The sequence below is a fragment of the Hylaeus anthracinus genome, unplaced genomic scaffold (genome assembly GCF_026225885.1).
Source record: "Hylaeus anthracinus isolate JK02 unplaced genomic scaffold, UHH_iyHylAnth1.0_haploid 4, whole genome shotgun sequence".
Classification (NCBI taxonomy): Eukaryota; Metazoa; Arthropoda; class Insecta; order Hymenoptera; family Colletidae; genus Hylaeus; species Hylaeus anthracinus.
Window position 1 is genome coordinate 15,421,408 of NW_026535289.1, and position 12,842 is coordinate 15,434,249.

Consider the following 12,842-nt stretch of genomic DNA (forward strand, 5'->3'; position numbering starts at 1 on the left):
CTCTCTCTCTCTCTCTCTCTCTCTCTCTCTCTCTCTCTCTCTCTCTCGGGTGCACAGCCAAAGCAAACGGACCAGTCGAAAGTGTACAATCCCGAAAGAACGAACACAGACGTGATTCTTTTCTGGATACAAAATTTCGAGCAACATATTTTCTTTATTTAGAGGTAGAAGCGTCCTCCGTCGGAGAAGACAGCTTTCCATTTCGTTCGTATACGCTATACGTGAAACGCACGTGCGATCCCTCGACGTCCATGAACGGAATAAAAGTGAAACCCCCGCGAAATGAATGAAACGACTCTCTCCGGCTCGAAGCATTTAATCGCTGGATTCTGAATCATCGGCGCGCGAACAAACAAAGCGTTGCCGCTTAAAAATCGCCGAGACGACGATGAGACGGGGCAAAAGAAGAAAGCAATGACCACGGTCGCCAATGGAGCGGAGAGGAAGCGCGAACTGGCTGTAGGAAGGAAAACGGAGCGCGCGCTGGTCTCGGCAAGGCCGTTGGTTCGTTTTAAAAGTGACATCGTCTTCGTCTTACCTTCTTCCGCTAAGAAACGAAAAGAAAAATAGCAAACGAGGAAAAGAAGAAACAGACGATCAGGCCGTGTATGACTGCGTCACGCGACGCGTGTCCTTTCCTTTTCCGCGTAAAAATAAAGTATCGTGTCGCGACGCCGAAAATAACGCGGCCGACAGACTCTTTTTCGACGCATTGCAGTCTCTTGTATTTTATCTTTAGCTCTTTGCGGTCCCCGAAGCCTTAAACGCGATATTCCCCTCTCCGTCGAAATACCGGCTGCGTTATTCCGCGTGTAACGAGGCTCGTGCGTCGCCTAATTGCCAAGAAATTTCTCCAGAAACGAAATCGCGTAATTAGTTACTGGTCCGCGTACAACTTAGCACGTGAAAAAATCCGTTTTCTCTACTTTTGTATTCCAATCTGTGCATTCGAGGAGTCTGTGGACGCTTTCCGCGATGAAATCGTAATTTAACGGTACAGGACTCCTCGGAATCCATAGTTTGATAAAACCGAGTAAAATTTAAGGAATGCTTTAACGTTAACCCGTTGCACTCGGAAGCTCCTCGTGGCTGAGCTACCAACAATTCGATGATATTTTTTTTGTATATAATTGTAAGGGACAACCGAGGTCAAGCAAATTGGATGAATATTTGGACATTTTCAGAATTCATGGATCAATTGGAACTGCCTGTTTGTTGCAGAATGCACGTTCGGCAAGCAGATACGGGAACTGGGCTCCACCTGGTTCGCGGATTTGGGCCCGCCCTTCGGAGTCATGTACTGCATCAAATGCGAATGCATTCCGGTACGTATTAAAGTGGGTGTGCCCCACACGCATTCTCGTGTGCCTTTGTGTGTACGCGCGCGCGCGAGTTGACGCTGGTCTGTCTGTGTTTGTGACCTCTAACCCCGACTTGTGGCGAGGCTCGCAACGGACCGCGCGCCGGCTACCTTTCTACATATGTAGCCCGATCCGACCTGACGTGACTTTTACGGAATTCACGCCGACTATTCGTGTAGGTCAGTAGTTCCTAAACTTCTCTTTCCACCACGAACCCGCCTTCTCGGTATAACGTTTCCCATTCTCAGTTAAGGTAGGATTACGTTTAACGATTTCTCTTTGATACGTATTTCTTCAACTTGTCAGAATTTCTACGGTAATCGCCAAGCGTACAATACCGCGTAGTAATACGCATAAATTAAAGTCATTACAGTTTCTTGCACGTTACAGACGGTATCTCGCCATATTTATGCTCGTTGTAACGAGGTTCAGCTGTGTTAACAAAAAAATTGTGACGTCCGTTTAAACGATTAATTCGATCTTGAAACGACTTCCGAACAAAGAGATGGATTACCTTTTACTCGACGCTCGTCGTGTAAAGTACGTTTTATATAAAGTTGTGTTTCGCGCGAGCTGTTTTCTTCTTATTTAAAGGAAAAGATCGATTTGACTAAATTCTATACATATAGTTTGATAAGGACATGCTCCTCCTTCCTCGTACCATTTATCTCTGGAAACGCTAAAGCGCGATTTCTATTAGTTTCTAGAGAAAACAGCTGGTAACTCTTTACTCGGGACACCCTGTACATTATGATCCGATCAACGTCGGACGGTTTCCTGGATCGTTACTTCCGAGAAGGTCGCGGAGATGGCATTGCCCTTTGGAGAGCGCTGTAGCCTCGACGTAACACGCAAAGCACGGACGAAATCTCGATCTGGGTGACGTGACCCACGGAGACTTGACGTGCTTTCTAATCCCATTCCTGGTCCGAGACAGACTGGCGTCCGCTTCTGAGATTGCCTATACCGCTGCCGTATAGTATACATATAAACACGCCTGCGTGTATTGTCTTACGTGTGTTCGTCACTCGTCACGTCGCGTCCTTTTAATTAGGATTTTGACTATTCGACTAGTTTATTAGTCGTAGGTATAAAACGTACTTTCCTGTCGAAAACGATCGAGCAAGAACATAGTCGTTGGAATATTTACGGACGCAGAGGAAACGGTATCGCAAACGTGTCCATGATGGGTCGCGACGGTTTATGTTGGGTTATGCGTTTCGATACATTGCGATACAGATCAGGTCGTGGACCTTTAGTCGAGGTGCTTCAATGTACCAAAATAACGATTATCAGCATTCGTTTAAACTACAGTTACAAACGAATAATTTTTTCTAATCCGAATTTTCGTCTAGATAGATGCACTCACCCCGAGTCCCTGGAACACGATACCATGGGAATGTTTCCGTCGAGTCGGAACGATCGTCTCGATTAAGAAGCGTCCCGCTATTCACTAACCGAGGCCTGGCGTGATTCATCCACCCACGGTTTTCTGATCGGGGTAGCCATTCATTATTTTGACACTATTGTAGAAATAATGATAGAAGCGGGGAACGTGTTCGGGCCGGAAGTCAGCGTCGATTCGTGCGTGGGGTCTCGCGTGTGGGACGCTTTCGTGTATTCCCAATGAAAAAAAAAAAAAGAAAAGAAAAAACCGAGAGAAACTTTTGATCCGTGCCGCTGCACGGGAATATATTAGCCAACGAAGAGAGGCGCTCTTTCGTTCTTCGATATTTATTCCCCGATACGGTTGCGAAATACGAGAAATGTCAAGGAATGGGCGCGAAGGTTCGAGTTCCAATTTACAAACAATTTTGTAGGCTCGTAGAACGGTAATAAAAAATAATCGACGCGTATTTTTGTTTAACCGTGGTAACTCGAGTTTAAGAGGTGTTTCAGCGGAGACTGATTGCGTGATTCACCCCTCCAAAGGTTGACTATACGCCGGAGTATCGCTTAATATATTACCGTGGCTCTTGGCGTCTGAATTTCGCGGCTAGAACGCGAAATCGTCTAGAACGTAACTGTACAGAAGCGAAGCGCGTAACGGTAGACACACCAGTCCCCGGTATGACTTTAGGTAAAGAAACGACGTCTCGTGTGATTCACGCGACGTGTCTGTCCGCTTCTCGCAACGAAGCCCGCGACCTATCAATAGCTCCTCGTATACACTGAAGAGGGACTGTCATTCCTCTCGAGACTAAAAATAGAGTTCGCGCGTCCGTCCATAAGGCTCTAGTCCAAGCTGTCCCGTATCAGAGTCTCTCGTTCTGCGTTCTCTCTCTCTCTCTCTCTCTCTCTCTCTCTCTCTCTCTCTCTCCTTCTCTCTCCTCTCTGGTATCGCGGAACGAGAAAAATTGTTTGCCCAATGAAAACTAACAGTGGTGATAAATATAAATTAATCGTAATGGTAAAAATGAAAAACGATAAGAAGTAAAATAGCAGGAAAAAAGGCTTTACGGTGAATATAAATTAATTAAAGATAAGCAAAGAAAACGGAGTTACAAGGAAAGGAATGAACGAGGAACGTATACTGACGGAAAACGAACAAGTACGATGATATTTAGCAGCGCCGCTAGTTTGCGTGCTCGCCGTGCGCCGAGACGGTTGCGATGGCCAGACTTGTTACAGGCAAACACGTAAGAACCGTAGCCACTCAAGGACGGAGTTTACGAAGATTGGCTAAATTAAAGTCCATTAGGTCCGTCCGAGCGGACGATAAATGCAAACGCAAACGACGGAGCCCGTTACTACGCTAGAGAATATCAATTGAACCGCGTAACAACGGGGGCTTCGAATCGTTTTATGATTGACCTCGAATTTATTTCCACATACTTCGTCCCACAATTAAACCGTTCCACGGGTCGTGCTATTAACCCGATGTTACTAACCCCTCGGTGACTCGGCCAGACTGACTTCTGGTTCCCATAAACCGTTGTTTATCGTTCTCGTTTGTTAACACCGCGCCGTCGGATGATACGTATCTCCGCATTCCAGTTGAATAACATAGCACGGAGACGCGCGATATCGGAGTAGTCGTGTACCCTTCGAGTAGAATCGATAAAAAGTTGGTCAGTTTCAAAAACGCGTATGCTTGGATGGACTACGATCTTCGGTATTGGACGCAAAAAGGGGAAGAGGAAGAAAGGTGAACGGCGGGAAAAAGAACGAACGCGGATATCGCGTGGGAGGTGTCGGTAGGTTTTGTGTAATAAGATGAGTATCTTTAATAGTCGGGCCGATACGAGTCGTGGGCATCGAAAACACCCTCCCCATTCGTAACCACCTTACATCGGCGTCCCTTTTCAACGTCGCCGAGATATCCTGCACGAGTGGGTGCGAACGAAATCTCGACATGATCTTCGTTTAACGGTGCTTTTGTTCCTGTGTCGGATGAAAGGTGTTTCGCGCGATTAAAATCTGGATTCGTCGTGCGTTAATTAAACTTTTCGTTTGGAACGTTTCCAGGGGAACGAACGGTTTCTCACGATTAAGGTCTGTCGGTGCAACGACATCCCTCAAAAAATGGATCGTTATCGATGGCTACTCTTAAACTCGAATGGTATAGTTTGAGGTTCGTTGAACCAGAATACGACATTAAGCCAACGCCTTTCCTCGAGAAAGTCCGAAAGATAGTCGTTGAACGGAGCTAATCGATTGCCAGCCGTGCGTTATCTGCTCAAAATCACGCTCGTTAATACGGACCCTATTATTAAGAGAAAAATCGATACGAAAAATGGCTGATTTAGCAACTGGCTTTAGCTTTTCGTACAGGACGCAGCAAAATAAGGTGATGTTTGCATACAATAATTTATGTACGAAACTTTTTAGATCTAGTAATTTTTTCAAAGTTTTCATGTATTCGTCAAACCTGCCGCCGACTGTGTCCAAGTAAAAAATGTCTGAAAAAGCGGCACCTTTACCGTTCGAAAGTAAAAGAGCCCGTTAAACCGAGAGTGGCGTAAAATTATCTGCGGTGTCCGACGGACACGCGTCGACCACTCGATAAATATCCAACTTTACAGCAGATTTGCGGCGCCTAGCCTGTCCGTTGGTGTGAAAAGCCAATCTCGTGAAATTCTTTCGCGACGGTCGCTTGCCGACTAAGGGTCAGAAATAAGGGATCGTAGACGCCGGGCCGAACGGAGGTTTCCAGTTACCAGTTACAACAGCTCGAAGAGCAGAAATTAAGTTTACGATTTTATAGAGTTGCACGGCATTCCTGAAACGCGCAACGCGTCTCGGTCGATAGTGATACGCGTGCTGAACAAAAATGAATGAATAAAAAGGAAACCGAAGAACGAGAAAAGACCGGCGAGCCAGTCGAACGCGTTAAATTTCGAATTGCACGAGAAACGGGGCGCCAGAAGTAAATTTTGCGTTTCAAGAGGCACCGATTGTTCGCGAGACGGTTAAAGCGGGAGATACTTTTAGGCTTTGGGTGACGATGCACGACTCGATAATTTGCGAGAGACACGTTTCGCGACACGTTTACGTTCGTGTTGCTTTTCAACGATATTTCAGTACCTAGGTCTAGTGTAAATATATAGTAAAGAACTACACCGGTAAGTAAAACGTTCCGAAGGCGAAACAGCACACGGCGGAAACGACAAATGTATGGTGGAAAGTGGCGTTCCGCAAAGTCAGGAAATATGAATATATGAGACGTACCGTGTATGCCGCACGCATCGATAACGGGCTCCGTTGACCGTGGTTTTAGAATAATTATAGGGGGCAGGTCGCGGCGATCATTTTTCACGATCGATCGTGTTAGAAAGTTGGCGACCAACAGAGACATTAAATAATAATTTATATTACACGGAGTATTGTAAATCGTGCCGTGGATAAAGCCACCATCGACCGTGATAAACGAGTTCTTTGTGATCAATAACACCTACCAATTACTTGCCAATGGATTTATCGCGTGACCGCGTATGTAAACGTTACAACTATCGCCAACGATGCGTAAACGAGTGATAAACATGTGAGCGCGTTACAAGACTCGAAGATATTGCTGGAAACGGTGCTCGTTAATCGCCGTTTTACCAACTTTTGCAAACGCTGCTTTCTTCGCGATTTTCATTTCATTTTCGCGCTAATGGTTCCAGTTGTGTTTCACACGCGGCACGAAATTCTATTTTCAGGTGCAAAAGAAACGGCGTATCGTGGCGAGGGTTCATTGTCGTAACATCAAGAACGAGTGCCCGAAGTTGACGTGCGACGAGCCTGTTTTGCTTCCTGGTCGGTGCTGCAAGTCCTGTCCAGGAGATTTCAGTGAGTAGTTGACACTTTATTTTAACGAAGCACGTTGCAAGTTGTAGCCCATCCAAGAACATCGCGCGTTTCATTAACGTTCTCGATCAAAGTTTAATATTTCGAACGAGTAATCTTGTTGCGTTTGTGCGTATTACAATAGCGAAAATTCCCCTCGTAGTGGTACACTTGAAACGTGTTTGCACCCATAGAAACGTTGCTTTCGCTATCTCCTATCTCGTTTTAAGACCGAAGAAGAAAAACGTCTAGAACTGCGCGGCGGGCACGCGTCGACTAATATGTCGATAAATACTGTTGGACGCGGCTTACACCTGTAAGAAACGCACAGAATGCCGCGGAGGAAATAGGACACACGTCGGTGGAAACATGACAATGTGTCCGAGATAAGGAGGTTGACGTCATTGGATGTTGGGATTCGAGCTTCGCGACAATCGTTAACGCACCTTCCACGCGGTGTATCCGTTTCACCGTGAACGCGTAAACCGTGACCGTACCGTTCTTATTCGCAACATATAATCCAATTTCATTTCTTACGGATCTCTCGTTTATCTCTCGTTAATCCTGTTACGGTCCAGACTTTCGCGAACGCGATACACTTGGGTCGAGCCTCGCTCGACATAGGACCGCAAAGGGTTAGAGCGGTGAAAAACAAGCGTTAAAGCGACTAGTCCAGTTATCGGGAGCGAGCTTACGACAGTCTCGTGGCTCGTAAACATCACCAAAGGATATAGACGCAACGTATCGGGCCTGGAAGCATTAATGAGAGTCAAGTGGCTTGCATAAATCATTTATCAACGATCACCGCCTCTTTGTCCATATCTTTCTCTTTACCGGTTTCTACGGGATCATTTTTCTCCGTCTCTGTCGGCCGATCGACCGATCGCTAATCGTACTTGCAATCCCATGTAATCACGGTTGAGCGTTATCGCCGGAACCCTTACTTTTATTATCGCCTCGATGCTCGAGTACACCTATTAACGGATTAACGGTTCGGTACGATAGAACAGGGATGAACGCGTTCGAATCATTTTCTAATCGATACAGGCGTGAGTTTTTATAAAATACGATACTCGATTCGTTTCTTTTCTATCCGAGAATCGAGCTTGTTTCTGTTGACAATCTTTGTGTCGGCTGTGGTGGTGATCTCTATACGGTTAGGCGAAATTATATCTAGGAAATTCTCTCTGGTCCGTTATCTGTGTACCGAATATAGAGTACGTATTATCTCGCAGATGTGCAACTTTCACTGGTAAGGTGCGGGGCCGAATTCTACCGTACGTTCGCTCGACTTCTCTCTTCCTCTCTCCTACGCGTTTCCTTCTCTCTCGGTCGACCGATTTCTATATAGCCGTTAATCGGCGTAGAATGCGGATGGAATAAACGAAATGGTCAGAATAGTTGCGCCCATTCCTACGTGCTTTTCAGTGGAAATGCAAGGAGCAGCGAAAAATGAAGGCCGAGGATTTAGCACTGTCTCGCGAACGGCGCTTTAGCTTTAACCTAGCAACGCGCAGGAGGTACATCGTGCACGGACAGAGGTATACATGGTATACAGAGGTATACATGTATGTATAGGTGGTAGGCGGGGCCGTTTAACAGTCGACCATAAATTCGCCATGGACCACACCGTTTGGTCGATTTAATAAAGTATACTTCTCTCGGGTCACTGGTCGGAGTATATGTATACACGGTATTTTCATAGGTTGCCTTTAACCCGTTTGCCTCGTAAACCTTGTTTTTCGGTATATTTTCGCACCAAGTTTTATCGTACAATTATTTGCCACAGTCAAACATGTAAAATGATACATTCTACAAACTCGAGCAGAGAAAATTGCACCGCGATTAGATGGATATTACTATGATAATGGTATGACGTTTAGTTGGTCATGATCGTGAGGCGACCGATACAGTCACGAGCTCGTGCAAAAAAAAGTCCAAGTTGAAAAAACCTAATCCGAGAAACACGCACTAAGGCGCCAGGAATCCTACATTTTATTTACGAATAAGGGAGCCGGTGCCACCTTTTACGAGCTTTTTCTACAATGCGGTCGAGGACTGACGTCGTTACCGACTGGCATGATGAAATAGCGTTGCAATTAAACGACCGGATAAAAGATACGTATACAAGATGTTCCTTCTAAGTCGATCGTTTATTTTGTTTTTATTATGGACGCAGAAATTATCATAACACTTTGTCCACTCGAACGACTCGATGGTTAAACGAGATACGATAAACCAAGTCGGCCTTTAAATAGACGCATTTTTGTCTGATCTCTAAACGCGTTTGATCTTTTCACAACTTTGTTGTCTCCGTACGAGAAACTCGTATCGAACGATTCGCGTAAACATTTGGCTGACGACAAGATTATTGAAATTTTTGTTAACGGAATATCGTATAGAGTTTTGCTGTTCGATAGACACGGAATAAATTTCTACACGTAACGTGATCTACCCGTAAAAGAATTGAAAAAAAGGTATGTATAGCGTGATCCTTGGTCGGAGACACCCTGTATGCAGAGCGTGGGGAAAGATACCGCGGCGCTATTCACTTTTGCAACGCGGGCAAGCACAATTTATTGGTTACTTAGAATCAATTAGCGAACTCGCATTTATTACCCGTGGACAAGTCTCCGCTGTCATTGTCCGCGCGCTTTCTACTTCCATTCGGGGCGCGCGAGATTTCTTTATCGCGTCCCCGTGGAAAGCCTGCGCGCCGCCTCAAGTGCGCGCCACTCGGATCTCTCTGGCATTTTATTGCACACTTTTTTCCCCGTATTAATTCTCGCAATCTCGTGAATGAGAATTGCCAGCTATCGAGCGAAGGAGAAATGTCATCGGATTTCATCTCCCGTTAATCATCGCTCGCGCACAAACCTGTCAGACCGTTTCTACCACTGACGGGAAGATGACTGGTCGACGATAAATCATACGGCACGGTTGGATGAGAAGAAAAAAAAATCCATTTAAATTGCGCTCGGTTCGTTGTTCGCGGTAACGCGACGATAAATTGTAGATTTTCGTGATTTATCGTTAGAAAGAAACCGGGCATATTTTACTTGAAACGAATACTAGAAACAATCGATTTCGGACCGTTGTTTTCGGTACAGTTGCTCGGAAATAAAAATAATATCGATTCGTTCCAAGTAGGACGTAAAACTCTTTCAAACAACGAATTATCGACGAATACTTTTCCTCCGGTATATTCAATTACGGTCTGGAAATGGAAAGTAAAAATAATAATATTAGCAGACGGTGCCGCGTAATTCTCAAGTTTATCGGTAATTGGAGAAACCGTAGTTACCACGCCGACGGTGTCCCGTAAATCGTAGCGGTGCGCGATAGCTCGGATAGCGCTACTCGATATTCAATTACGCGTGAACGTCGCGTTCCTTGCGTAGATTAGCAATCGAAAGGCGAACCATCTCCCGTAAATATTTAGAACGCTGTACGCGTTGGCGAACTCCTACTCGACTGGAAACTCTGATTCTGCTCTCGTAACTAGGATTAACACCTTTCGCCGAGTGCAAATATTGACATAAATCCGCGAGACAACGTGGTCAGATAAGCGACCGCGAGAGACACCGAATTACCCGTACTAGATTCGAGAGGGTTAGCGGAGGATCCGTGGAGGTGCGCAGCGAAAAAAAGTGCGGAAAAAAGAGTCGATGATAGAGAAACGGTAGAGACAAACGCGGGATGAATGATGGAAAGAGAGGGAGCTCGATAGAAGAAGCGTGCGAGCGAAAGGAACGAAGAGGAGCGGAAGGTTGATGGGAGAGCGTCGGAAAGGGGGTGGGAGAGGTCGGGCGCCACGGTTTAGCGCCATGGCGCCGGCTATATTACCGCATGGCGTCACTTCGATTAAGCCGTGCAATCTAAATGTAAATATTAGCATACGTAATGATCGGGCATAACGCTACGCGCGGGAATGAGAATAGACGAGGAGCCCCGGCCGCAAAGAGGGTTTGGGAAGGTCGCGGGGGAGAAAAAGTTTGTTTCTTTTCGCAAGCCATTCCTCTACCGACGTGGCCCACAACCGTCGTCGTTTTATCGTCTCTTCCGTCATTTCTTATCGCCCGCCTCGGCTTTTACCGTCCGCTGCCTTTTCGTTCCTAATTTCGCGTCCGTTCCCCTCTAGCGCTCTTTCTTCCGAAAATTTTAGCTCGACTTACAAAATAAAATTATGTTTCGTGTCGAGCAAACGAAATTTCGTTTGAATAATCGTTCGATCGAACGAACCTTACACGATAAATCGCCACGCAGAGTTTATATTCGTCGTCTGTTATTCGAATAAAATTCCAGCCATCTCTGTCTGGCAGGCTTGTTGCCCCCCCGCTGATGGAAGATGAAGCCGCCAGCGCGTTTCTCTTTCACGTACCGCGATGAGAAACTGCGACCCGCGAGCCCCTCGATTGGACTGTCGCATCGATTCTCATCGGCTCGAATGACGGCTGGACTCGTTCTGGATACCCCGCATCCCTCCCCCTTTGCCGGTTAGACGATGTCACCTTGCGTTAAAATAAGCGACTACTCCGACCAACTATTCCCAAAAATTTACCTGTTCCTTCGGGGTGTGGCAGGGGGAGAAGGTATACGCGTCAAGTTCGGTGGGAACGCGGTGAGTTTAACGCGCAGATTTGGGCGCCGTTTTCTCGAACGCGTTTAATCTTGAATAACGACCGTCCTTCGGTCGAAAGCGCCATTTAAAGTGTCGGTCCCCGTGCGAATGCCATTAAACGGCTCCAGGGCTCTTTCTAGTCGCGGCTACTTGTCGTAAAATCACCAATCTACATCCTAGCTCTTTCGCGAATGGCGCGCTAATTTTTTGCGATAATCGTTGCAAGATTTGCATTGCTCGTTTCTCTAGAAACGAATAAAAACTTGACGGTAGAAAATCGAAGAATCCGCTAAGAATAGTTTTATACGAGGAGGACAATCGCAGTCTCGCATAAGCAAATTCTTGTTCGTCTTTCGATTCTATTTGTTTGAAAATGAGTGAATTTATTGTTTCTATTGTATCAAACTCAAACCTCCCATCCATAATTCGGCTCACTAGATGGCTACTTCCACTCGTTTCTCGTCAGTTAGCCCGGAACAGTGTACCATTCATCGTAGAATATCGACAAACTCGCGCGTGTATCGGGGCTGGCGTAATTGATCGAAAAGTGCCTTTTCGGCATCTCGTTCGGCTTCCAATGCGCGGCAGATAAAAGAACCGTGGCGCCACGGCGGACCACATGGCCTTTTGTCTGGTACACCGAGCGTAATCCATGGAAATTTTAACCTCTCGAGGAACAAAATTTTAATGGATTCTTTTTACTCCGATCGAATGTACACGCAAACTTTACTACAAAAAGAAGAAAAAAAACCACAGCAAAGAATGTACAACCCGGTACAAAGTTGAGAGGTGCGTTAACCTGCGCCAGCAAGCCCTCAGGGTTAAAAGGTGAACACGACGGTCGGAAAGGTGAAACGGCGTCGCGAGTACGGCTGTCACTGGCCCGTACTGTACGTATACCAATTAACGTATCCGTGCGGCTGGACCGGCGCGGTATGCGCCATAAAAGCAACATTCAAAGTAGCGGTGGTTGGCGCCAGCCGCCTCTTTTCCTACCCCACTGGCATTCTTTATGGTCCGTACACACGTCGCGGCTGAATGAGGATCCACGCTCCCCCCTTCCGATCCCTCTTTCTTCTCTCTCCGACGTTTTTCTGACCGCTGCGTTTCCCCGTCTCGCTCACAGCACACTTTGGTCGGTTATTTTTGTTTTAACGTTCGACTCTGGGCACATGGGTGCCGCCTTATAATCGATACGCCATCGCGTTGGATATCTTTGAACCTCTCGTCGATCCAAATCGAACGCCAGGGATTGCCGAAACTTGCATAGACGCGCGAAGAATTTCGATTCGCGTTAAGTCTTAACGTACGCAGATAATAGAAAATAGAGTGTCACGTGTAGGTACAAAAATTCTTACCTACAAGAGAACCACTTCGAATGCGTTAAGGGGCGAATTTAACGACGAGTTTCTCGGCCAGAGAAGAGTGTCAGCCGCGACGATGGTGCGCGAGCAAACCTCTTGGACCGATTTACGACCTATAAAGACTTTTTTGCGGCCACGCAGCTTCTGCGTCTCGGATGTTCGATCGCGAACGTCGCGTCGTCATTGGCAAAATGATCGAGTACAATTTGGAAAAAGTATTTATAA

General features: G+C 46.3%; 1 protein-coding gene across 2 annotated transcripts in view; it reads left to right on the top strand.

Moving 5' to 3' along the window:
• The window catches only part of LOC128895177 (dorsal-ventral patterning protein Sog), a 55,091-nt gene that overhangs the window by 33,044 nt on the left and 9,205 nt on the right, over nt 1–12,842 (top strand). For both annotated transcript variants that reach the window (XM_054157527.1, XM_054157528.1), the window contains exons 3-4: nt 1,222–1,325; nt 6,506–6,635. In XM_054157527.1, the coding sequence (XP_054013502.1) occupies nt 1,222–1,325; nt 6,506–6,635 (234 nt within the window). The remainder of the gene's footprint in view (nt 1–1,221; nt 1,326–6,505; nt 6,636–12,842) is intronic.